This window comes from Siphateles boraxobius, unplaced genomic scaffold (assembly GCF_051911475.1).
Source record: "Siphateles boraxobius isolate OS27281-9 unplaced genomic scaffold, OSU_SipBor_1 31, whole genome shotgun sequence".
Lineage (NCBI taxonomy): Eukaryota > Metazoa > Chordata > Actinopteri > Cypriniformes > Leuciscidae > Siphateles > Siphateles boraxobius.
Window position 1 is genome coordinate 6,833,871 of NW_027508931.1, and position 27,922 is coordinate 6,861,792.

The 27,922-nt window shown below is 38.5% G+C and overlaps 1 protein-coding gene across 2 annotated transcripts in view; it reads left to right on the top strand.

Moving 5' to 3' along the window:
• hipk2 (homeodomain interacting protein kinase 2) overlaps positions 1-27,496 on the top strand; it is an 88,463-nt gene extending 60,967 nt beyond the window's left edge. The window contains exons 3-15 of one of the 2 annotated variants that reach the window (XM_077193589.1): positions 3,391-3,514; positions 6,764-6,883; positions 8,428-8,514; positions 11,449-11,633; positions 11,747-11,909; positions 15,076-15,298; positions 15,913-16,025; positions 19,288-19,418; positions 22,283-22,462; positions 22,629-22,949; positions 23,791-24,038; positions 24,794-24,945; positions 25,027-27,496. In XM_077193589.1, the coding sequence (XP_077049704.1) occupies positions 3,391-3,514; positions 6,764-6,883; positions 8,428-8,514; positions 11,449-11,633; positions 11,747-11,909; positions 15,076-15,298; positions 15,913-16,025; positions 19,288-19,418; positions 22,283-22,462; positions 22,629-22,949; positions 23,791-24,038; positions 24,794-24,945; positions 25,027-25,485 (2,506 nt within the window). In that variant the 3' untranslated portion in view covers positions 25,486-27,496. The remainder of the gene's footprint in view (positions 1-3,390; positions 3,515-6,763; positions 6,884-8,427; positions 8,515-11,448; positions 11,634-11,746; positions 11,910-15,075; positions 15,299-15,912; positions 16,026-19,287; positions 19,419-22,282; positions 22,463-22,628; positions 22,950-23,790; positions 24,039-24,793; positions 24,946-25,026) is intronic. The other variant, XM_077193591.1, reaches the window with a different exon arrangement.
• Positions 27,497-27,922: the final 426 nt, after the last annotated feature.

Below are 27,922 nucleotides of genomic sequence, written 5' to 3' on the forward strand. Positions count from 1 at the left end.
TTCTCACAAAGGCGTCTATAACAGTGAAATTAAAGAGAAGAGGTCATCAATTCGCTTTTTTTCCTCTCACTCTCCCTCATTCTACACTTTCTGTCTTGGGAATGCTAATGACAGAAGAAAGGGAGTGAAGAGAGTGACAGCGTCGTCAGCGATTTCCTCTGCATTTTGAAGAGAGCGGGAGAGGTTCACAGGGCCTTGAAATGAAAGAGCACTCCCAATGCGAGCACAATAAAAGGGAGGACTATTTCCAAGGTTGTTTTAGTAAGTTGTCGAAACGCTGTGGAGAGATGACCCCACAGTCTGACGACTCTGTGGAGATGGAAATCTAAACATCTCCCCCTGCCTCCCTCATTCTCTTGTTCTTACATGCCCGGACTGTTTGTTTTTGTCTCCATCGTTTACCTCCCTTTGCTCTCTCTCACTCTTTGTCTGTTCCTCTCTTTCTGTCACACCGAATTTCCTTTTCGCCCCCTCGCTCCATCACTCTTTCCCTCGCCTCCAGTCTCAGGTGCACGATAGATGTCTATGTTTCCCTCGGTGAGCCCAACTCGCACAATGTTTATTAAAATGGCACGGCGGGAACTCCTCCTCTACTTTAGTGCGCTGTGAGGACGTGAATATTAAAATTGATTCTGAGGGAGAGCAGCCAATCAGCGGGCACTCAGAGGATCAGGATACAAGGCAGGATGAATTCGTTCTTTCAAGTTGTTTATGCCAAATTCTGACCCTACCATCTGAATGTTGCAGCAGAAATTGAGACCAGGCAACGGTTTTCCAATCTTCTATTGTCCAATTTTGGTGAGCCTGTGCGAATTGTAGCCTCAGTTTCCTGTTTTTAGCTAACAGTGGTACCCGGTCTGGTCTTCTGTTGCTGTAGCCCGTCTGCTTCAAGGTTCGACGTGTTGTGTATTCAGAGATGCTCTTCTGCAGACTTCGGTTGTAACGAGCATTTTTTTTAAATTTACTGTTGCATTTCTATCGGCTCGAACTAGTCTGGCCATTTACCTCTGAACTCCGGCATGAAAAAAATTGCCTTTTCGCCGCTCACTGAGTATTTTCTGTTTTTCAGACCATTCTCTGTAAACTCTAGAAGTGGTTGTGGGTTAAAATAAATTGACCAGCAGTTTCTGAAATACTCAGACCAACTTGTCTAGCACCAACAAACATTCCACAATAAAATTAAATCACTTAAATCACATTTCTTCCTCAATCTGATGCTTAGTTTGAACTTCAGCAGATCGTCTTGATCATGTCTACATGCATATATACATTTTGTTGCTGCCATGTGATTGGCTGATTAGATATTTGTTGAACGGGTGTACCTTATAAAGTGTCCCGGTGATTGTATATGTACGGGATAATGTATCCCTTCGCTTCGCGTCGGGGTCCTCATCACCCTGTTGGGGGTTTATTCTCAGATAACAACCGGCTGGATGGTCCGTATTGAAGGTCAGCTGTGATCGATGCTTCTTGACATGCCCACGCATAATGATGTCAGAACCTCAAATAGCAACTGATTGACCGTGTAAAACTTCAGAAGAAGAATTATGCTTCATTTAGGAACTGAAGACGCACTCCTTCACTGTGTGCGATAACCTTTGCCTGACCCCATATTCACAACATCCTTTACCCCAATGCAGAAGACCCAGTGATTATTTGCACATGCACCTGATGGGTGCAAACATTTTGCTTCTGTGCTTGTTTGCACTTTCCTAAGTGGCATTGTGTACAAGAAATGACTTCCACAGCATGGGTGCATCGGGCCTGCCATGCAAATATCAAAACCGGGATCGGATGTTTGCACTTGTGTGCATAATGTCACCCATGCATAAATGTAAGCTGCACAATGATACGCATGCAAACAAACGCACACCTGCAGGGTCACAACCTGACAGGATTTAGGTATGCAAAGCGTACCACAAATGAACTCAAACACTCTCTCCGCAACACATCTGCCTTTCTATAAGATCTCATATTTCCATGTGTGCGGATCTGGAACAGGGTTGTGAATTTCTCACCACCACAGATTTTTGCATTACAAGCAGACGTTTTATATGCAAGAGAATCAGGACGATATTTAGTGCTGCGCGTGTTTGTGTTTATCACACCCGCTGAAAGTCCTGCATCAGCAGCTGCTGCTCTGTTTTGCATATGGCATTGGAAGAAGGGAGAGAAAAGATTGAAGTGGGATATGCATTTGCATACGTGGCGGCCGTAATGCGTCCTCGGTGTCACAGAGATACTTTCAGCTGGTAGCGCTGTGACTTATTTGAATGATATTGTGCAGACCAGCATGCACGAGGCTTGGGTGGCATGACATTATTCCAGGAGGTTGATGTCCTGCGTCGCATACCTTGCGTGAGAACCAATAGGAGATTTAACTGCCAAACTGAGTCTTTCCCTGCCCTTGTGGCACACGTGAGTAGTATTTCGTTTCTGTTTTGTCTCAGGTGCTCCTCTTGCACTTCCTTTGGAAAATAGAACAAATGAGATGACGAATTGTTAGCCTAATATAAAAGTGTGTGTGTGTGTGTGTGGGTGTGTGGGTGTGTGGGTGTGTCGGTGTGTGGGTGTGTGTGTTTGTGTTTGTGCGTGCTGCATTCACCTTCACGACTTGCTGAAATAAGTCTTTCTCTTTTCCCAACAACAGTCTATTTGGCTTTCCATACATTTTCCCTCTTTTTTCCCTCTATATGGCATTTATTTATCTTCAATCCCTCTATCCAAACGGGTGGACCTCCTTTTAATGATTATTCACAAGCAGCACCCAGAGTAATGCCGTCTCTCTCCTCCTGCTGTGTCCGTGGCAACAAAATGCATTCTGTGTTTGTCTTTATTACTCAACTCGGTCAACTTAAATGAGTACAATGTGGTCTTACGCCTGCGATGTAATGAATGCCAACTTTGGGCTGAATGGAACTGGTTGCACATGAACTAGTTTTGGGCCAAAAACATCTATGTTTCCCTCTGGCCCTCTCTCTGTGGTTGAAGACAATAATTGCTCCATAAATGTACACTTGTATAGACAGAAAGAAATTTCAAACATAGATAGATTGAAATTTCCATCCATCCATCCATCCATCCAGCCATCCATCATCCATCCATCCATCCATCCATCCACAGTATACTGGGATAACAGTGTCATTCAGATACTATTATGTTTTTAATTCATATTTTAAATTATTAGTTTTTATTTTTCCATTTTCATTTTAGGGAAAGTTTTAGTAAGTTAATTTTTTTGTCTGGTTTTTTTTTTTTTTTTACGTGTATTTTATTTAAATCAAAAAAAAATTAAGCTAACTATATCAACCCTGGTCAGAATTTAAAATTGTACTTATTCTGCTGTGACTCTGTTGTTGAAGTTCCTCCTCCACTTCTGTGTGTCTGCAGAGCTCCAGAGATCATCCTGGGTCTGCCCTTCTGTGAGGCTATAGACATGTGGTCCCTGGGTTGTGTCATCGCTGAGCTGTTCCTGGGCTGGCCGCTGTACCCCGGCGCATCGGAGTATGACCAGGTAAGACATAGTTTAAATCTAATTCTATAATGCATCAGAATAGCCTGGGTTTTAGACATGCACTGGAATTCAGCTAGTCAGAAGTTTCCACTATTAGTCCATTTTAGGGTATTTGTTGTACTCAACCCTGGCTTTTCATGTGGCTGTTACCAAGGATGGTTTGGGACACCTGGGGCACCAGCCTCTGTGGAGAAATTCTCTTGATGCCCTGCACACCATTTATTTTTTATTTTATAAAGAAGACATTAATACTTTTATTTAGCAAGGATGCATTAAATTGATCAAAAGTGACAGTATAGACATTGATTATGTTACAAAAGATTTATAATCAAAAACAGTTTTTTTATACTTTCTATTCATCAAAGAATCCTGAAAAAAGTATCACAAAAATATTTAAATATAATAAAAATATAATAAAATTAGCACATTAGAATGATTTCCGAAGGATCATGAAGATCTGAAGATTCAGCTTCGCCATATCAGAAATAAATTGCATTCAAAAATATATTAAAATAGAAAAAGTTATTTTAAATTGTAATAATATTTCACAATATTACTGTTTTGCAGCCTTAGCCTTAGTGAGACTAAAACATTAAAGAATCCTGCTGACCCAAACATTGAACAGAAGTGTATATCTCCAAAGATATATATCTTGTCTTGTAATTGTAACTTTGAATTTGTTTTTGTTTTCCATAATTTTTCTAGACACCTGGAAAATCCACAAATGACAACTTTAGCTTCTCAAAATTCCATCTTTGTTAATTAGCTGCTAAAAATCTAATTAATGTAGGTTTCAAGTCATTATATTTATAACTGCAAGATTTAATGTCCAAATAATGAGAAATTACATTGCAAATATAAGAAATGAAGTCGCAGTTGTGAAGAATATTCAGATTCGCCATTGTCATTCACAATTACTGTAAACACCTTTAAAGTAAATCTATTTCAACAGAGAAGTCGATTTGTATGAAAAAGTTTTAGTTTTTAACACAAGTTGAATGACTTTTTTATAGAAATTCATGTTTACAATGCCTTCTTTTCAGGTGTCCGTTCCCAATGGCCCAGGCCATCCTTGGCTATTTCTGTTTTGAAATTCAATAGTCAGTAATGATACACTATAAAGAAATGATGTGTTCCAATTGGAAAAAGACTTCGAAAATCTGAGATATTAAATGACATTTCCTGTATGATATTCATTTAGAGAGATGGAGCACAGGAGTCTTGCTTTTTGTGTGTGTGAGATTGTGTGTATGTGTGGCCCTGCTGAGAGAGCCATCTCCTTTCTCAGAAAATGGCTGCAAAAACATCCCTCAATTACAGTTTGTGCTTAAGAAAGAGAAAACAAATCTGACTGTTGGCTGGGCCCCTGCTCTCTCAGCTCTCCTGAAGTTGTGTGTTTGTGTCGAAGTGTGTGTGTGTGTGTGTGTCTGTGTGTCTTCTCACTGACTTTCATCTCTCTCTGGCCCCTCCATAGTTCTGGACACATGCCACAAACTGCCCAATTAGCCCAGATCCCAAGCTCTAAAGTGAGGCCTTTTCTAAAACAAAAACAAATTCTGGCTTCATGGAACAGCCCAGGGCCAACGTTCTAGGTTTAAGCAAACCAAAAATGTCTTTAACAAGCTCTTAAAAACATAAAAAAGAACTTTGCAGATTTGTCTCCCACCATTTCTGTGTACTATAGAGTAATAGATTTTTTTTTCAGCCCTCATTTGGTGCATTTCTGAGGTCTTGTTTGGGAAGCATTTCTAAGGTATTGTGTTAAGGACAACTCGGCTGCCCAGTTTACTTATGATTTGCATCTAAAAACTAAGCTTGAAGAGTTATTTTCAGCCTTTGCGGCACCTTTGTGTCATTTCTAACCATGAAGCTTTGAAATCACATGCAGGAATCCTCAAAAAGTGAATGGTCTTATTTCACAAGACAGTAGGCTAAATGAGCCAAACACTGTGATCAAGGTTTCTTGAGCAGCTATGAGCTCGTTCTCAGGGCACAAGATTGGCCGATTGGTAGGGGCCATGGAAGAGATGATGATTATTATTATTGTTGATTTCTTTGGCTGCCAGGGTCTTGTATTTACATTTTTCAGGTGTGTGAATAGCATTCTGTGTAATTGTGCCACTCGGGCAGACCTGTAAAAAGAGGTTTTGGCAGGGGAAGTCAGTCAGTCTCATGGTGACCGCATTCATCACAGATGCTGTTTCCTCGGCTTTTAATGCTGGAATGTTGAAGTTGTGTCATCAGCGTGGCAGCCAAGTGACTGATATGTTTTCGAGCAGACAAAATGTCATCAGTCTGTTTTAACGCAGCTCACTGTTGCATTTCCCAGAAGTCAGCTTACAGCGTTAGTCAAGGTTTCTTGCACCAAAAACAGAATCATGTCATTTTTCATGACCATTTCCACCATCTCCCTAATCATTACAATCAAACAGACTGTTTTCGCTACTGTACTTTAAGACTTGTATGTCTTAGAAAAGGCCTGAAAAAAGTGGTAATAACAATAATAAATATTATTATTGTAAAATATTAATTATACAACTATATTTCATTTGATTATAAAATAAATAAATAATATTTCAAAGAAAAGGCGCGATGATGATAATAACAATCAAAATTAATAATTAATACAACCAATTAAGCAAAAATATATAATATAAATATACAAATAAATGTTTAATGTAAAATAGAATTTTATGTAGACGTGTTCAATAGACAGAGTTCCATTCTGTATGCACTGAAGTTTTAAAGACTTTGATGTCATGCTTCAGGTCGTTTTTTGATCAAATTATTAATTTATTAAATTTATATGTATTTATTTTATCTATGTTTTATTAGAATTACTATACTTTTTATTATTTTATTTTATTTCATTATGTAATATTATTATTAGTTGTAGTATTATTATCAGCCATTTTCTTTAAAAGTTGTCATGAAACGTCATTTGCAACCCATTTTACTTCCACAATCTAAAGTCATTATATTGGACAAGAAATTAATGTATAGTAAAAATGTCAATTTCGACTTCATGCTGACTATGACAGTTTTTACAGTATATAACCTGTTTTTGCAGCTTCGTTTCAGGAAACTGGAGAGAAACTTTGTTATTATCATACTGTATGTCTACATATTTAAAATGAGCAAGAAAATCACTTTTTCCTTCCCCTTTAACTGTATCAAAGTAGTGAATATCCAGCACCAAATGTGTAACAAGCTGTAAATCTCATATTGCCTGTGTTTGTCTTCCACCAGATCCGGTACATCTCTCAAACGCAGGGCTTGCCAGCAGAGTATCTGTTAAGTGCAGGGACGAAAACAACCAGGTTTTTCAACAGAGACCCCGACTCCACCTATCCTCTATGGAGACTTAAGGTAAACTCCCTCACCTTGTTTCGCTTTCACACTTCCTTAATCTTTCTCACTTGGTTTGCATATAATATACAGCAACAATGTTTTTCTCTTTCATTCCCTTACTCTCTAAACTGAGGCATCCACTACATCCTGTTAACCGACCAAAGGGCTAATGTGAGCTAAATGAGTTTTGTGTGAGATGACTTGGCAACCAGAGCAACATGGGATAAATCCTGCTTAACACCCCGTTCTCATTCTTCCCTCTTGCATTCCTCCTTACCCTTATGCTCTGTTTCCCTCCGCATTCCCCATCCTTACTGGGCCGGTGGCTGGTTGCCCATAGTCGATAGTTTTCTCTTTAACTTTTGGTGAACTTTGAAAAGCTTCACATGAGAAAACATCGATATTATTGAACAAGTTGAATCCCTAACCCTTCATAAATATGATATGGATCCAATAAAACGAGAAAAAGTCCTCCTATGTAGTCAATACTTCCTTAAACTTTTAGGCCCACAGTGCTTGTGTCTTGGACTGTAGAAATACTTAACTCAGTGTCAAGTACTTTCCAGAGATAAGGTTTTATCTTTCATAGTTCAGGAATCTTAATGGAGTACAGTTATGTTTCGTTTAGGTATCAACTTTGCCTCAGATGTTTCTCCTAAAATAATAAAAAAGAAAGACACATTGAGTTGACATCAGATTAAAGTTAATAGCTTAGCCAAGCTAATTTGCTCTTGACGTGGATTATTGAGAAATATTTGAGTTTATATTGAAATGCCCGATTTTTTTGTGTGTCAAATCTGAGCACAATTTAACACTTTGTTTAGATCTCTCAAATTTGACTCCTTTCAGGAGTAAATTAAAAGAACCAGACAACTTCAGCTCTCCATTAGTGTCTAAGAGAAACAATTGAGATATGAAAGATTTAATTTGTGATTTTTCTTTGCTGTGGGTTTCTTTTCAAATTCCAATTCCAAAATCTCTATCCATGTTGTAAGTCACATGTTTACTTTACCTATTTTATTTCAAGTGTTTCATGATGTTCCTCCGTATCTTTAAAGGCAGAGTCCACCTAAAAATTTACTCACCCTCATGTTGTTCCAAACCTGTATGACTTTGTACCTTCTGCAGAACATAAAAGAAGTTATTTTGAAGAATGAAAGTAAAAGTGAATGTGACATGTGAAGGCTAAGTATGGTAACCCATACTCAGAATTTGTTCTCTGCATTTAACACATCAAAGCTCAGTCATTTCCTGCCAGTATTGAGACTCAAACCCACAACTGGGTTACCAGTCTGACTCTCTAACCATTAGGCCACGACTGCCCCATGTTGGTAACCAAACAGTTTCGGTCCCAATTGACTTCCATTGTATGGACAACATTATTCAATATCTTCTTTTGCGTTCCACAGTCGAAAGAAAGTCATAAAAGGTTTGGAACGACAAGAGGGTGAGTAAAAATATAATTTTGGGTAGAGTAACGGGGTTATTTCTGATGTTGACAGTGGTTCTCCAGTGTTTGATGATTTTTTTTAAGTGGAGGCCATTCCTTTTTGTACTTCCAGACACCTGAGGACCATGAGGCAGAGACAGGGATCAAATCTAAAGAGGCTCGCAAGTACATCTTCAACTGCCTGGACGATATGGCACAGGTAGGAGTTTCGTAGTACTTTTGTTCATTTCATAAAACAGAAGCAGAAATCTGGCTCATGGCCAATAATAACCTCCATCACCTTCAAAAACGTCTCAGACTCTGTGTGGAGAGTTTCCAGTAATACTCACACCTCTGTTACGCAGAAAACGTTGATGTTATGTAACTGAGGACATGACTCAAAAGCACAATGGTGCATGGGAACCTTATACCCCTGGGAGCTATTCATTGATAAGACACATGACTTATGACCTTTTACTTTCTGCAAGTTATTGAAATCAGCACGCCTCATCACCGGCCTGTCGTCAGATGTCTGAACGGTCCAGGCCAACAATGACACAAACCTCAATTTGGATTTTCCCATAAGAACTGGCTCCATCCCGCTTCATCAGATAAAAATGGCTGAACTAATTTACAGCAAATTCAGATGAATTCTTGGAAATATGGTTATGCTTGGATACGCTTAATCTGTAAATATATCCATGCTCATGTCCTGTACAAAAACCTTGTTTTACAAGAATTACATCAGAGCCTCATTTTCAGGTTAGGTCCTCTGGTGCTATGATCTAAGTACGGACTTGCTCTGTAGTCAGTATTCTACAGTGGGCTTGTGCACTGCCTTACTGTCAACACAATTTCAAGAAATGTTCTTTCAATTTTCATACCACTGTGCTGTTGTAAAACCTCATTAACATAAAAGGATGGGAAATGTATATTTTCAATAAAGGTATTAGACTTACTCAAACAAAGTCTAATAATGATAATACAACAAAAAAGTATGTGAACACTGTACGATAATAAACAAACAAATGAATAGTAATAATGCAGATTATAATAATAAAATGAACTAAGAAAAATATTTATTTGTTTAAATTAATTATTTATTCAATAATAAATCATAATAAAATAAAAAAATTAAAACAAATTAATATTAATAATTATTAGTATATATTATATAATAATAATTATATGAATATATGTTACAAAATGCAAACAAACAAGCAAGGAAAAAATTAAATAAGTTCTTTATTTATTGAAATAAGCCGCCTTAACGCAACAGTTGACAGTTTAGAGGCTAAAGACATCTTTATAACCTAGAATATGATTTTAGAACAACCAAACTCTCTGTGTGTGTGTGTGTGTGTGTGTGTGTGTGTGTGTGTGTGTGTGTGTGTGTGTGTGTGTGTGTGTGTGTGTGTGTGTGTGTGTGTGTGTGTGTGTGTGTGTGTGTGTGTGTGTGTGTGTGTGTGTGTGTGTGTGTGTGTGTGTGTGCGCAGTTTCCGCTGTTGCAGCTCTGCCAGTTTGAATGAGGAACATCTGCACTGCTGTCTCCATGATATGCACCTGTCTTTAAATTGTTGCGCTCAGTGAATACGGCACTTGTGATTTCAACCGATTTAAATATGACAGTCAGATGTGAAATGGAGAGCAAGAAGAATGATTGTTCTCGGTTTCATCATCTTCAAGAGACAGTTCACTAAATGTGCGTGCGTAACTGTTTCTGCAAGATTTGTGTACGGCTGCTATGCAGGCGCTCCCCTCGCTTGCGGTTCATATTTTGCGTCCTGAATGATTATTTTTTCTCTCGTGTCAAAGATTATTTCTTTATCATGTAGCTGGGTGATGGAAACAGAGAGAGAGAGACAGAGCAGGACTAAAATAGCATGCATAAAAGAGGACTCTGATTTGCACTGGTGACTGGCGGTTTATCTGATAGCTCGGGGTGGTTAGACCACGGATAAACAGCCTGGCGGTATGAAAAATGCGTTAGCCATCTCTGACAGGGAGTCCCAAAATAAAAAGCTCTGCTGCACTGCTTTTCACTTCTGGCAAAACACCACTATTAGACAATAAAAATGTGTTTCTTCAAATACAGGCACTTTTATGACCCACGGTTGATTTACAGATTTCAACTTTCAGTCTTTAAAATGTCCTTTTTATCTGTATTTTCTTCTTTGTATATGCCTTGTATGTATAGATTAAATTGTTTTATATTATATTGTATTATATTATATTATATTATTATTTAATATTTTAATACTATCATATTGAATTACATATATATATATACTATCATATAATTTTTTCAGAATTTGTTTATTTTTTACATCTTCAGACAAACGGGATTATCTGGCCTGAAGCAGTTCTAAGAGGATCTGTAAATAGCTGTAAATTTGATTGCAAACATTGGGGAATATCAGAAAGGTTATTGCTGCCCTCTGAGAAACGCTCACACTTTTTGACTGACAGACCGGTGTATAATAATAGAGTCGTACACGTCAAGCACTGCGGGATGTGGGAATTATTTACACACAAATACTCACATGCATTATTTACAAAAGCTGTAAGATGTAAGCTGGATCAGAAGATACAGCTGAAAGATTTCATCATTTGAGAACACCCAGGCGTGCCTTGAACACACTAGGTCTGATTTATTCCGCAAATATGGTTGCTAATTTATTCATGGATTAGCACTGTCCGGTGCAATTACAAATATTACCTAGGTAAGCAACTTTTGTAATTCTGCATCAAAGCATTACAGCATTAAACATTTTTCCTGGATTTCTGTGCTGATTTTTGTGGGGAAATTATAAAATGTGTCGAATTAAAGTGGAATGCACTACACTTTTATTGCTAACTGAAAGCATGATTAAATTAGCCAAAATGTTTCTTAAATGAACAAGCAAGATGCATAACATTGTGATTGTTATTGAATGTGAAATTCAATGGATTTTTGTAGGAATTCTTTTTTCTGAGGAATTCAGTGGGCACAGATTTCATTTTGATGTGTTACATCATAAAAAGAAGGCAAGAGCTGGTTAACCATGTTTGAGGATCCCTAAAGTACTTGGTCTCTGTATGTCAGTCAATGTGTATCTCTCTCTCTCTCTATCTCATTTCTTTCTCTCATTTTTTTCTCTTTTGCTGTGTGCAGGTGAATATGACCACAGACTTGGAAGGCAGCGACATGTTGGCGGAGAAGGCAGACAGGAGGGAGTTTATTGACCTGCTAACCAAGATGCTGACCATCGACGCAGACAAGAGAATAACGCCCATAGAGACACTCAACCACCCCTTTGTCACAATGACACACTTGCTGGACTTCCCACACAGCACACAGTCAGTTCAACTACACCAACAGGAAACTTTTGGGGGGGGGGGGGGGGTTACGTAGTTTTATCAAATATGTTATTGCGTTTAGATCGCTGACTACGTCCTTTTCGTTTCTGCAGCGTCAAATCCTGCTTCCAGAACATGGAGATTTGCAAGCGTCGGGTGAACATGTACGACACAGTCAATCAGAGCAAGACGCCCTTTATTACACATGTAGCTCCCAGCACCTCCACCAATCTCACCATGACCTTCAACAACCAGCTTAACACTGTGCATAGCCAGGTCAGTATCCACACACACACACATTTACATCATAACATCTAACTAGTGACTTCCCTTTACCGTACATTGTTCTTAAATAAAGTTATGATGGGTAACCCATAAATCAAGTTTGTTGTTGTTGGTGTAAGTTTCTGACCTAGCAGGGTCAAAATTACTAAAACATTAATTACCCTTTAAGCTCAAATGAACAAATGTGATCAAAAAGAAAATTAGTTAATATACCACAATAAATAATCATATTATATGTACTCGATAATGAAATAATAAATATAATTAAATTATGGTATCATAATTGCATTAAAGCATTAGTATCCTTAAAAGCGTCCTTAAACAAGACAAATACACTTGAGAAGCAAGATAATGTAATATATTGTGAGTTCATAAATATTGAAATTATTACATTTATATTTCTGTTGTAAATATTTATTTGTAATAATAATAATAATAATAATATATAAAAAAATAAAATACAATTATATATATATATATTGTTAAATGTTGTGCTTCAAACAAGCAATATTATGTAATTGGATGATGTCCATGTCAGAACAAACACAACAACAAGCTACTGTATATGTGACAAAAATCTTGAATATTTGAATTCAGCTGCTACCTAAACCCTTGCGGATCCCTAGTTTAGTTTCCCTTAAAGCTGCAGATAATTAATTGCATTACATGCACTGACTCAGTGGGACAATCCAAAGAAATTAGTGTAGCATTGCCCCATTGACCACTAACAGTATCGGATGACTTCCTTCAGCGGACAGAACTCCAAATATCATGGGCCATTTGGGCTATGTGTGTGTGCGTGCACAAGCGTGTGCGCGCGTGTGTGCATGCATGTGTTTACAACCTTGCAGCCCTCTGTCACAATGTGCTGATTAACAACATGACAGCCTCTACTTCCTGCTTGGCTTGCATTTTACCACTTTGCAGCCTTAAAGATTGCACCACTTTGTTTCCTTCTCTCCTTTTGTTTCCTCCTGTTTTGCCTTATTGCAGTTTAGCTTCACCAGGGAGCGTTTGTTCTAAACTGCTGACAGAGGGCCAGGCATAAATCCCATAATGCCATCATTGGAGTTCTTTGATCGGCTCAAAACGTGACTTTCCCCTTCGAATAAACATGTCTGAAGTCAAAAAGTCATATGGCTGTAATGTTATAGCATTTCGGCCTCTCTGTAACGTCATGAGAAGAACATTGTGTAGGGCATTCAGTGTGTTCGAAGGGAAAGCTTGTGTAGCATTAGCCAGCTGTGAGGGTGAAGTGTTTATTTTGTGTGATGAATGCCATGGCGGCGTATTGATTAACTCTCTCCCCTGGTGCTCGTCGGCCTTGCTAAACGGGGAAAATGAAAAATGAAAAGCCCTGTACTGAATTCTCCCCATACAAACCTTAATGAAAAGTCTATAATTACTAGCAGTGGCATGAGATGAAACAGTATTGCTTCAGTAACAGATGAAAGTAAATAACACTAGCTTCCATTAAAGGAACTGATTTTGATGGTGCACCAGAGTTTAAGCACATCTTTTTTGTCTATTATTTTTTCAATTTCACCCCTTTCTTGGAAGAAATGACAGGCATTTTACATGGAAATACACTTGGATGGTCATGTCTAGATGATAAACCTCTTCTACCTCCTTCTGCCAAGGTTACAAATAGGGTTGATTGACGAGACACGTGAATTTCACAAGACTTTTTGAAGAGGGTTACCATCTAAACATGATCTATTCAGGCTTGACCCCGAGTCATGCCTTTTTTGTGTGGATTTTTTGTGACTTTTTATTTACTGAGATAGAACAGAAAGACATGAAAATAAATGGGCTCATACCCATATTTTTCATTTTACCACCACAGCTCAACATTTTTATGTTTGAGCATGCCTGCATACCACTAAGCCATAGCTTGGGTCTGGAAGGTCTAGCTTAGTTTTGGAAGGTCTGAACAGGCACATGAGATCCTAAATAGGCTAGACTCAAACCCACATTTCCCATATGAGCTCCAAACCTCAAAATATTTATGTTGGAGCATGTGCGCAGACCACTAAGCCATAGCTCAGACCCTTATTTTTTTATTTTTTAGGTTCTGAAAAGGCACATGATTAGAAACTTGATTAGGCCAGACTCAAACCCACATTTCTAATATTAGCACCATGGCTCAACATATTGTCTGCTATTGTCAAATTTTTTTATTTATTTTTTTATTTGAGAAGTTCTGAACAGGCACATGGAAACTTGTGGGTTTAAGCCTGGCCAAAGCTCAAAATGTTCATGCCGGAGTATTTGCGCTGAACGCTAAGCCATAGCTCAGACCATGTTTTTTTTTATTTTATTTTTTATTTACTTTTTTTGTTGTAAGCAGCCCTTTCCTCTCTCTGGTGATGTTACCGAACTCATATTTTTACTTCTGGCTATATTTTTGGCTTGTGCTTTCATTATAGAAAGAGAGTGACTTTGATGGAAGGACCTGTACAATTCTTTTGAGAAGCACATTTGGTTCACCGTTCTAGATGGAGGAGTGGGAGTTCCCTCGTTCATCAAACCTTCTAGACGTGCAAATTCCACATTGAAAGATGAATAAACAGATGAATGTGCTGCAGTCTGGCCGGATTAAAAAGCACTGGAGGGGAAATCTAGAGCAGAGGCTTTGAGGAACAGATATTTTTCTCCCCTCACCAGTTAGATCTCTGTGTATATTTAATCATAGCTTTAGCACAAAGAGGGATCATTATCTGCTGCTAATGAGACTGAGCAAATTCAATGAGTTGAAGGGTTGATGGAGACTGTAACACAAGAGCATTGATTGAAGCTCTCTCACCTCCTCTTTCCTCTTCCCTCACGCTCAATAAGTCATTTTATAGAACATGCCTGAACCTTAATGCTGTCTGCACCCAATAGCATCTAATTTGTTGAATTTGTTGTATTCGCTTTGAGAAATTACTTGACATCAAGCATGCTTCCCGTGCCTGCGGTTTTCATCAGCTAGTTTTTTTGAACATCCATCCTGCATATTGAGAAATATTTCACGGAGTTTGTTTATCATTTGCTATTCTTTGAAATTTTGCCCCGCATCCCTCTCATCGTTGTTCCACCCAATCCCCACACCCACTTCCTCATGCTTTTGTTTGTTTGTCTGTGTTTGTTTGTTTTATCCCATCGGTTCCTTTAGGCCACCAACCTGGCTCCCTCTTCCACCAGTGCCACCCTTTCCCTTACCAATCCTGATGTCTCCATACTAAATTACCAATCTGCACTCTACCAGCCTTCTGCAGCCCCCATGGCTGCCGTGGCCCCCAGGACCATGCCCCTCCAGCCCGGTGCACCACAACTCTGCGCCGCCCGACCCGATCCCTTCCAGCAGGCCCTCATCGTCTGCCCACCTGGCTTCCAAGGTGAGCGCTGTTTTCATTTATATTAAACCTATAAATCTTTTGGTTACATACAGTTACATACAGTACATACATTTGTACTGTATGTACATACATACATTACATACATTTTGTTACATACAGTAAATTATGCTAAAGTACTAGTTCACACATAAATTACAATTCTGCATTCTATTCTTACCCCGTGTGTCTTTCCGAACTTGTTTAATGTTATTTTTTCTGTTTTTAAAAAATCTTTACCCAACTCTTTCCATATAACAGCAGTTTATATTATCAGACAAAAAGGACCAAAAAAAACAACATTAAAATATCATAAAAGTGGTCCAAACGACTGGTGCGCTACATTCCAAGGCCTCTTAAGCCATACAATAGATTTATGTGATGAACAGACTCAAATTTAAGTTGTTATACATTGACACTTGCTTCCAGATTCAACAATGGAAAAAATGGACATTTCAGTCAGGTTATCATACGGATAGAAAATACACTGCTTACTTTCTGAAGGATCATGTGACACTGAAGATAAGAGTAATTGCTTCTGAAAGATTCATGAAACCGAATGAGCGGTTTCATAAATTTGGCCATCTAATAATGTTTACCTTGTTATTTCTTCCCAGGTTTGCAAGCATCACCCTCTAAACACACTGGCTACTCAGTGCGGATGGAGAATGCAGTTCCCATAGTAACACAGGCCCAACCTCTTCAGATCCAGCCAGGCCTTCTGACACAGGTATAGCCAGACATTGCCCCCATTGCCATAGCAATACAAAGCCACATTTCCTAAACTAATTACACCCCTCTGCCTTTCCCAAATTCTCAATTACATCCGAGTTCGGCTCCAACCAAAGAGCAATTAGCATGACCTACTTTGTTTTAATGATAAAAGTATAATTCACTTTCCCTTTAACAAAATTAAGAAGACACTCTCATTTCATGGCAAATAGATTAATTGAAGCCAGGTTGGATTTATCTCATAATGCTCTGCTGTATCAACCGGAGTGACCTGCCTTTACCCTGCCAGAGATTTTACCCCACTGATGCTTTGCTTTCCTGCTTCCACTAAGGTCCAGGGAACTCTGCTCCTTTCCTGGAGTTAGAGGAAGTCAAGCTTTGATGAGCAAGGCTGAGGTTGGCTTTAAATGAGGTCTGTGAGTGCTGAGGGATTTGTCTACCCTCCGGAGCCGCAAGGAAGGGCCCAGACGGCTTTTAAAATTTGAGACAGGGTGTGGAGGTTCAGAGCCGTTTAGCTGATTTGTAATGTATCCTCAACATTTCCTAGAGCTCTTGCTGCTGTTTTAAGACTTTACTCTTCTGCTTAAAAGAATCAATTATTACAGCCAAAAATTAAAATGATTTACTCACACTCATGTTGTTTCAAACTTGTGTGACTTACTTTCTTTAGTGAAACATAAAAGGTGATTTTTTAGCAATATTCTGGCCACACTTTTAAATTGAATGGAAGTGAAGCAGGACAGTGGTTGTGAAGATAAATGGCATAAAAGTATCAGAAAAGTAGTCCATATGTGTTATTTCGTCTTCTGAAGCGTTGTGTGAGGAACAGACCAGAATTTAAGTCGACATTTACTGAAACTCTTGATATGCATTCTAGCTGTCCTTGGCATGTTCATTAGAGTTCATGAAAGAATTAAAAATACCCAATTTGTGAATGAATCATTGTTTTGAATCAGATATTTTCAGTGAATCTGTTGATCCGTTTATAAAATAGACTAAATAACTGATTAACAAATTAAACTGAAACAAATTAGCCTTTTTCGTGACTACACTCTATTTCTTAAGTACTTTACAGCGTCTTTATTGTTCCTCACGTTGAGGAAAGCCTGAGTATAAAGTCCACGGATGATTATCGGAGCATTGCATTGGGAAAGGCAGTTTCTCCAGAGTAAAGATAGGAGATACTTGTTTATCATTTTCTACAGGGCCTCAACCGCCCATTCTTCCCCCCTTCAACCCAATCAGCCAGACCACATCGCTCCTGTTGCCAGTGGAGTGGGATTCTAGAAGGCCTCAGCTTTTATCTAGAACAGGAATGCAGAAAATGCGAAAACAATTGGCGAGAGAGCGGCGGTGCTTTCAGAGCCCTGGGGGTGACAAAAGGCTTTCACCCCGTGAGGGCAGAAAAGCTGTTAGGGGGGTAGTCGCAGAGATGGCCTTGCATGGAAAACTCGTATCTGGGTTAGCATTCCAGGCCAGATGGAACAATTACACAACCTGACCCAGAGTGAGAAAGGAGGATGCAAAGTGTCAGGAATGTAGGCAAAGTGCTTTGGGGACATAGTTCTGATGAAATTATTTGTGTCATGGGCAGAAAAGGTATGTAGAGGTGTTGCCTCATACTCAAAGTATGCACTTTTAGGCAAAGTTAAGGCTAAATTAAATGGGGTGCTAAATGTAAAAAAAAAAAACAGTTTCTCTCAGTTAAGCTGTAATTTATATACAATCTAAGCGTATTTATATTTATATATATATATATATATATATATATAAATGTATATATATATATATAAATATATACATAAAAATGGTATTGCTCAAATAATACCAATCCAATGCACACCTTAAATTGCTGAAAAAGGCCCAGATTCACACCTCTCACATTGATAAATGCCTTTCAAACATCGTAATAGCATTTTTAAAAAAAAATTCTCCTCTTGTCCAAGTGCTGTGGCCCATACAGATGGGCCGGTAAATAGATGTGCAAAGAGTATTAAAGAAACGATTCATTAGTTGTACATTAAACTGCCAATCAATAAAGCTGCATTAAACTATTAGAGTTGCAGGCACTCCTCGTTCTCCTCACCCGCCATACAAAACAGCTCCTCACAAAGCCTCCGAATGGGGGCCCCTGAATTTAATTAAAGTCAGAGCTGATTTGGAAAATGTCTAGCACATCAGCACACTGCCTGGGAGATGCCACATCTCTTTATTAAGGCAGAGTCTTATCTTTTTTATAGACATGAGCCAAGGCTGTACGCAGTATGCAGGACCCCATCTCAGGCCCTCATCTATGTAGATACAGTGCCAAGGTATCGAGGGAGAGAAATGAATAAAGTTCCAACGAAAGTGGCTCAAGCTTTTTTGTTATTCCACAGGGAGATGTTTTATGTTGTCCATAATTTGCTTCTTCAAAGCCGTCCTGCTCGCTTCTTCATTTTCTGACCAAGAGAATAATTAGTAAAGAAGATGGATGCATTATAAAATTGGTTATCTCTTCTGTACATATTTAGTTATTCTCTTACTCAGTATTTTTGTGTTGTTTTCCAGTACGGTACAAATATCTAAACATTTTTAACTCACCATACATTTACATGAGAAGCAAAATTACTTGTTTTCTGAACAAAAATATCAAGATTAACTTAAAGTTTATGCTTAAAACAAGAAAAATATGGGGTCAGAAAAATATTTGTTTCCTCTGTGATTTATTTTTCTGACCCCATTGGCAGATATTTTTCTGGTTTTAAGCATAAACTCAGTTTGATACATTTTTCATAAAACTCAATTTAATATCTTAAATAGGAATCTTGATTTAAGAATGTTTAAATATTTGTACTGGAAATAATTTTTTTGCAGTGTGTGATGTCTCTAGGCCCAAACGCTGATGCTGCTGTGTCTTAAATAACTAAATGACCCCTTTGGTGGTTGTTTGGCACAGTTTATCACTTACTAGCGGTCATTTCTCTAAATAGCCATATCCTTTTTCTCCTCTCTTGAAATATGTGGGTGCAGTCCCCTGGCCTGTTTAGCTGCGGTGCAACCCTGCGATTTGATGTGCTGGGTTAGGGGGTCTTAACACTGACTGCAATTAAATAGCTCGAGGTCACGGAGTCGGTGTGCTATTGGTTGCTAGTAGGCGTTCATATCCTACTCGACTGCAATGTCCAACTAAATTGGATCACATGAGCTCTACTATCTGTAGATGTACCTCACTTTTTTTGGTGCTAACCCTCTGTTTTCTTTCCATCCTGACCTTGCAGCAGGCCTGGCCATCTGGTACCCAACAGATTCTCCTTCCGCCAGCATGGCAGCAGCTCACACACACTTCAGTGCAACACGCCACCGTCATCCCTGACTCAATGACCAGTTCGCAGCCTCTGGCCAACTGGAGGTTAGTTTCCACTATACCATTTTGACTGCCATTTTGTTTGACTATTGGCAAATGGGGAGTGTTTGAGAAACCATGATTTTTGCAATAGATTCAAACAGTGCCCATTCACTTTTTCAGCTGCTTTGATTCCTTAAGTATTTTTAAGGGTTTAAGCCATTAGCCAAACCAACCAACTATAAGGTGAATCACAACTGAATTAAAAACGATGGAGAATATAAAACTTTGATGTTGATTATATAAATAGAAAGAGACATTTTTTTCATATTATGTATATTTAATTTTTTTTTTCAAAATATGGAAATATTTTAAATAAGCAAATATATAATTTGGGAGACTGACTATCATGTAATTCACGATATTTATTGGGAGTGGGTGCTAAAGCATAGACATAATATAGATAGAAGCCCTATCGACCGCTACTGCCTATTGGCGCGGATGAGCCGTGGGGGCGCCATCTTAAACCGGTCACCCGCTCTGCTCAGTGTAATCTGTTTGGCAGGTGCAATGAGCTGCCAGCGCATTTAATTAATCATATCTCACTGAATGCCGAACTGATTTTCACGCGGGTTTTTTTGCTGCAAAGGTCATACACGTAGCTACGATACAGGACACATTGAATATTTTGTTCACAAAATACAACCAATAGTACGGTAATGTTAAATGTTAAATCTTACTTGTGAAAAGTAATCCCCGAGTGATGGTCCGCCGATTTGAGCAGGAATATGCTGCACAGTGCTCTGGCATCTACTGTTGCTATGCAACGCAAATAGGAGTATGACCGGTTTACGATGGCGGCCGCATTTCTTGCGCCACAGCGGCCAATAGGGCATCTAGTCTCTATATGATGTCTATGTGCTAAAGTGTTCATTTGATTGTCGCAGTTATCTGATTGGTGGAGATTTCATTCCAGAATCATGGGTAATGTTGTTTTTCACCAAGAATTCCGTTGTTGAAAATTGTTATTTTAAAAAAATCATTCAAAATAATGCAGGCTGAGGGCTTCAACAAAAGCATTTCCCATCGATTAGCGACCTCGTAGCTCAAAGTTGGTCTGTCTTTAAAGGTTTATAATTTATCGTTCAAAATCAGTTCCCCGTGGAGAAAATGTCATTTTTACTTCTGAAACCCAACTGTTTCATTCTGTTTCGTTGAGATGTTGGTGTCAGAGAAGCTTTTATTTTTTTTGTTTCTTTTATTTAGCTGAGCAGATCTGGTAAAATTTCATCATGTTTAATAGGGTTTCCATTAGTATTTCAAAACCAATTATATCCTCACAAAGACATAACTGTGCCGATTATAAACAGGTCATGTGGAACTCAACCGATCTGTTTTACGATATCATGACTGGTGATGCATATATTTCGCGATAGTTCAGTACCGCAACACTGGGTTTTAATAATCTCCTAGATTATTAACTAAGCAGATTGAATTATCTAGGTTGCTTAGTCTGCAAATGTACCGACAAAGCATTTTTAAAGCTTTGGAGGTTTCAAACATGCCTTTGAATTATTCATTTGGAAAGCAAGAAGAGAATATTTTAAGACCGATACTCATTATATTCTGGATTCGTTTAGAATTCATGTTGGTTTCTTGTATTAGAACAGTGAGTGCAGGAGCGTGTCTATGGCTAGGACAGGGTAATAGAGTCAGTTCGTGCTGACCTGCATGATGTGAACGTATTACAGAAGAATATCTGCAGATCATCACATCAGCGCCTTTAGCTCAGCCCAGAGGGCTCTATAGTCCCAGTCCGGTTGGAAAAGTGTCGCACTTTTACTGCAGAGATCCTCCTCTGAGATCTTTTGCTGTTCTCTTCTCTTCTCGTCTGCTATTTGCTGCAGTCACTGCTGCCACCTCTGGCCAAATGTTGCATTGCATGTATTCTTCATTGAGATACAGTTGTAGTTGATGATTGAAGAAAATGGTACAGATATCTAAATTCTAGTTAGTAAAAAATAACAATGTTTATTCCTATGTATAAAGTATTTAATTTTAAATATTGCTGTAGTATCAAATTATTTTTGGGTAAAAATGATGACCATTACATTAGGGAGTTAGTTTTTGTAGAATAGTTTTTGTTCTCCATAGAGCATTGTACACTATAAATATCCTATTTTCAATTGTTATGTGTGTTTGGTTTGACAGTAAAACATTTAAACATCCTTAAAATAAGGTACAGTAAATTAAACACACAAAAAAGCTAAATATCACAAAACGCTAAAAATAATTTTTCAAGTATGTATCTTGAATAAATCATAAATTTCAGCCCCATTTTTAGGTCTCTAAAGCAAAATGATTTAGTAAAAAACGAAAATTTTACTGAGATGGACCCTCAGTAAGTGTATTTTGTCTCATTCCACTACATATTTATCATTTGGATTAAGCATATCTATTCATATTATCTTTGGCAATTTTTCTAGCCAGGTAAACTTGTCTTGTTGAAAGAATGTTTAGAAGATTTACAAGTTACTGATCAAACAGATTCTTTTAGATTAATATTATTATATATTAATATACACTACTGCTTAAAAGCTTGTTGTCAGTAAGATTTTTTTCAAAGCAATCAATCAGCAAATCAGCATATTATAATGATTTCTTAAAGATCATGTGACACTGAAGACTGGAGTAATGATGCTGAAAATTCAGCTTTGCCTTCACAGGAATAAATTGCACTTTAGAATACGTTACAATAGAAACACTAATTTTTAAATTACAATAATATTCAATAATAATGATCTGTTTTACTGTATTTGTGATCTTATAATTGCAGCTTTGGTGAGCATAAGAGACTTCTTTCAAAAACATTACTGATTGGTAGTTTAGTCTTTATAGGGCATGCTTTAATTAAGCTTGTTTCGTTTCAGGAATTCACATCCCCATGGCAGCCATTACAATCCCATTATGCAACAGCCAGCCTTACTGGCGGGTCACGTCACCCTGCCCTCTCAGCAACCTCTCAATGTGGGTGTGGCTCATGTCATGAGACAGCCATCAAACAACAGCTCCTCCTCCAAAAAGAACAAGCAGCACCAGATAAACAACAGGTCAGATTACCGTTACTAATAAAACTAAGACAGAGTTACCATGGGATCAGATGGGAATATTCATACATGTTGGTATTTAAATGGTACCTCAATGAATGCCACGGTGTAATGTTGAAAAAAACATTCGTACTGAATTTAACTTTAGAATTGTTTTATTCTTTCTTAGGAACGTGTCCGCATACGACGTGGCCTCCACCCAGCCTGTGACGTCACCACAGCGCTCCAAACGAGTGAAGGAGAACACCCCTCCTCGGTGTGCCGTGGTTCAGAACGGCCCGTCTTCGACATGTCCCCCATCCCAGACCTGTGGAGGAGGGGGGTGGGGAGGCGAGCAGGCATGTAGCACCACTCGAGACCACCACGGTCAACACAACCCACCGCGTCAAACCATCGTCATCCCCGACACTCCCAGCCCAGCTGTCAGCATCATCACCATCAGCAGCGACACGGATGAGGAGGACGACCTCAAACAGCCGACTAACACCAGGTCAGAAAAATGGGATGAGCCATTTTAGCACACATTAGTTCTGTAATATGACATATTTTTGAGCGAAAGTGGGAAGTGATTTAGGACAGAACTTGATTATATCCTTCAGATTTTGATTGTGTTTTTATTAGGGTATAATATTATTGGTTAATAGTTCACTTAAAAATGAAAATTCTGTCATCATTTACTCACCTTCAAGTTGTTTCAAACCTGTATGAATTTCTTTCTTCTGCTGAACACAAAGGAAGATATTTCGAAGAATGTCGATAACCAGACAGTTGATCACCCCATTCACTTCCATAGTATTTTTTTTCTATGGAAGTCAATCGGGTACATCAACTGTCTGGTTATCGACCCTCTTCAAAATATCTTCTATTGTAATCAGCAGTAGACTTCATACAGGTTTGAAACAACCTGAGGGTGAGTAAATGATGACAGAATTTTCATTTTTAAGTGAACTTTTCCTTTAATATTGTCTTTGGTCATGTCAAATTATTTCAGAGGTGAAGAAAGTTGTTACATTTTGATGAAAGTTCATAAAAATTATTTGTTTTCTGTGAAATAACTGATCTGTTATCTTATGAATATGATATAATATAAATATGAATAATCTTGCACAATAAGGCCAGGGACATTTATTGATACAGGGAAAAAAATTAAACTTTTAAATACCTGTTTAGCTCAGGGAAAATACCAGATAATGCTTTGGAAATGAATTTGGAAGTCTTAGGAGTTGGACAAATATTACATTGTGCATCATTACACAAAACAATGTTTGAATAACTTTACATGCATATTACATAGTTTTTATTTCCAATTAACCTGTTTTGCCTTCTCACAGCACATCATCTAAACATAGGAAGAATGTCATCAGCTGTGTGACGGTCCATGATTCCCCTGACTCTGACTCCAGCAATACCAGCCCTTACGCTGTGGAGTCCCGGACTAATGGTCCTAACGCCAACAGCTACGACTCCAAAGTTGCTGTCCTGGACAACTACAGCAACGGGAACCCCCGCACCATCATCATCCCCCCACTGAAGAGCCAGACCAGCGAGAATCTGGGAGAGTGTGACCGACTCTTGCCTGGTGAGACAGGGGAAGGGCTGATAAGATGACAGAGAAAAACGGGCATCTGGCAGGGCCTGAATCAAGCATCAATTTAAAGTGACAGTTCACTGACAGCCTCTGATGTGCAGTGTTGATTTATTTAGTAGATTTATGTGCCATTTCAAAAGCTATAGATAGTAAAACAATTTATAGAGGTAATTCAAATAACTCAGATCTGTTAACATTTGCCAGAAGAATATTTTATTACAATGCAAGCTCAAATGTGATGAGCATTATTGTTTTGAACATTACTATACAGCTTTTGTGAATACTTGATTCTAATTGGTCAACTGTAGCATTATGCAGACAAATTTTATAAGGATCGCTAAACTAGCTGTGCTAATTTTATTTATTTATTTATTTATTAACACAATATAGCCATTGTTTTAATCCTTCATTCTAATTATTGTTTGTTTGTTTACTTTTATTTTTATTTTATCGCAAAATGTCAGTCAATACTTCTAATGTTATTTCCAAAAATATATTTTTTTATTTGATGTGGTTATTTAACATAATATAATAAATATTACCAACAATTTTACAAATCTATTTATTTTTACAATTTTTAACATAACATCAATATTTCCCAAAATTCCAACACAAATATATTCATTTTTATATTTATTTCATTCAGTAAGTAGCCTTTTAATAATTGGGATAAGATGTGCCAACTGTATTCTTGTTAATTATAACATAAAAAGTTAACATACCAGTTTTTTTATTAATTCCAACAGACATGATGAACCACCAGAACTCCACCTACAAGTTCAAAATCTCCAACGGGGGCTTGTCTGGAAACATCCACTCGTCGGGAGGCGTATCATACCGACAACAGCGCACGGGGCCACACCCCTTTCAGCAGCAGCAGCCTCTCAATCTCAGCCAGGTATTTCAGTCAAGAATTTCACATCTGGTTTCATAGTCCATATATTTATCCACAAAAGTAATATATTATTGCTTTGTGTAGGCTCAGCAGCACATGGCAATTGAGCGCAACGGAGGTCACCGGCGGCAGCAGGCCTACATCACCCCCACAATGGCCAACCAGGCTCAGTATTCCTTCCACAACAGCCCCACCCACACAGCTAACGTTCATCCCCACTTGCCCCCCCCTCATCTGTCCGGGCAACACCTCTACACCTACACTGGCCCCACGGCCCTGGGCTCCACCGGCACGGTGGCCCACCTGGTCGCTTCGCAGGGTTCGGCCCGTCACACAGTCCAGCACTCCAGCTACCCGCCGGGCATCGTCCACCAGGTGCCTGTCAGCATGGGCCACCGTGTGCTGCCCTCGCCCACCATGCACCATGGCCAGTACCAGGCCCAATTTGCGCACCAGACCTACATCAGCGCTTCTCCTGCCTCCACTGTCTACACTGGATACCCGCTGAGCCCCAACAAGATGAACCAGTACCCTTACCTCTAAAGCTGAAACACTGGAGCCCAGCCAATCGCTGCTTACCATTTCTACCCTTATCCCATCTAGAGACAGAGAGACACGCTGAAGCCTATCGACCCTTAACCCCATCCCTTGTTCCTTTCATGCTTAAACTTGAAGACAATGAAGATGCCGATGGATAGAGGAAGTGTATTCTCGGAGGGAACGGAAGGGTACTGAGGAGCTTTCTTTTTGATGAGTTTTATTTTGCCTTCTCAAAGGGCCAGTTAACAATTTATTTTGTGATCTGGAGGTTTTGTTTCTCTTAAAACAGAAGTCGAAGAAGGAGTTCTTGCTTTTGTTAGTTTCTTTTACAACAAGGTCTCATCAGCAGGCCATTTGGGAGAGACAGAGTTTCATTCGGCGGCGATTTTGTTGGCTTTTCCCTTTCTTGAAATCATTCACCGACTGTTTGAGCCCGAGGTCACGACGTGGATGTTTTGAATTCCTACGAGAATTTTTTTTGGATGAGGTGAAATACGGATATCTGCTGCTCGTCAAAGAAAAAAAAAAAACATAACGATGGCCTTGAACTGTCTTAAACGTTTCCAAATTACTTGCGGCGAACGGTATTGTGCATACTCCGCCACGCTCTCCGACAAAAACACCTGGAGGAATCTTCTGGAAATAGGACGACAAAACTTTCTAGTGTATTTATAGACTTTTCTTTGTTTGTGTTCACGTTTAGAAAAGAAAAATACGTTTTGTCATACCATAGGACATTAGCTGGGCCCCTCTTTGTAGAATGTAGCAGTCTGCACCCGTTGATTTAATGAAGAACCTTTCTTATACCAATAGATTCTTGTTTTTCCTCTTTCAATGTGATTGCACAAAGTGGTTACAATAACATAGGCATGTTCAACATGGTAGTCGGTCGTGCGTTTGCGTGCATGTGTGCGCTCAGCACATCTGTGCGACGTATTCCTCCACAGTCTTAGGTTTATCATTGTTACCTCGTAGTGCCTTACATATATTATGACAGTTTACTTGGCTGGAAACCCTCTAGAACCAGATGCTAGTCAGAGAGTTGGCTCCTAGGTTGAACATTTTCATCGTTTCGTGTTTTTTTTTTGTTTTTTTTTAAGTTCCAGGATTAAGCATTAGCCCTAAACGTTATTTAAACGCTTCTCGTTTAGCGTGCATGAGATCTTTTACATTTACAGATACTTGCCTGGGGTATTGAACCAAAGTTGTCATTTAAAGATAAGTAACTTTTGTTCGGGATAGTGGATATAATTATATAGCGTATTTACTGTACATACCGTAGCTATGCGTTTTAGTCACCTTGCAATCAATGCGATGTCACTGATTTTAGGCTGTATATGTCATAAAAGGGAGACTAAACTAATATTTCATGGGAAAAACCAAGTGTCGTTCAATCAGTTGGAGACTGGGCTGCACAGTTTGTTTAAAATTAAATAAAACATACCAGGTTTGAAGAGGTTGTCTGTTTATGGAAGGCTGGACTTGGTTCAGAAACCTGGGAGGGTTTGAGAAGGAGAGTCTGGTTAGGCGTAGGAGAGACTGAGGTGCTTGTGGATTTTGATGGGAATTGTTGGAAGAGGGAGAGGGCAAATTCCACATTTTAAATGAGAATAGCATGTTGACATTGAGCACGTTGGTAGATGCCGAAGGAAGCCGTGCAGCAAGATTGCACACAACACTCTGATGTAAGCGTTCGTACAAGGTTCTACGAAGGTCTGTGGTGTTTTTATTCTCACGTACACCTTGGGGTTTCAAACAGCCCCATGTTGCATGACATATCTGCAACAATATGCACCGAAAATCAAAATTGGCTGTCTTTTTCACTGTTTGTCTTACCATAGGAATCACTTATGCTACAGGCGTCCTGTCAGTAAAGAGATAATGAAAGTGTAGAAAACTGTGGGCCAATGCTTGTCTTTTTGCTGCTTAATTTAAGGTTCAATATGCTAGCCAGTCGTTCACATTGTGTCCTAACCATGCGCTCTGTAATAAACCAATTAAAAAGAAAAGAAAAGTTTCTATAGTACTTTATATACCCTACCATTGAAATGTTTGGGGTCAGTAAGATTTTGCTTTTAAATAAATGCATATTTTTATTCAGCAAAGATGCATTAAATTGACCAGAAGTGACAGTACAAACATATAATAATAATAATAATAATAATAATATACTAAAATTTCAAATAAATGCTTTTCTTTTGAACTTTCTATTCTTCAAAGAATCCTGGAAAAAAATGGTTTTCACAAATATATTAAGCAGAAAAAACATTTTCAACATTGTTAATAGAATAAATGCACCAAATCCACATATTAGACTGATTTCTGAAGGATCATGTGACACTGAAGATTGGAGTAATGATGCTGAAAATTCCCAGGAATAAAGTACATTTTATAATATGTTACAATAGAAATTAGTTCTTTAAAAATGTAATACATTTTC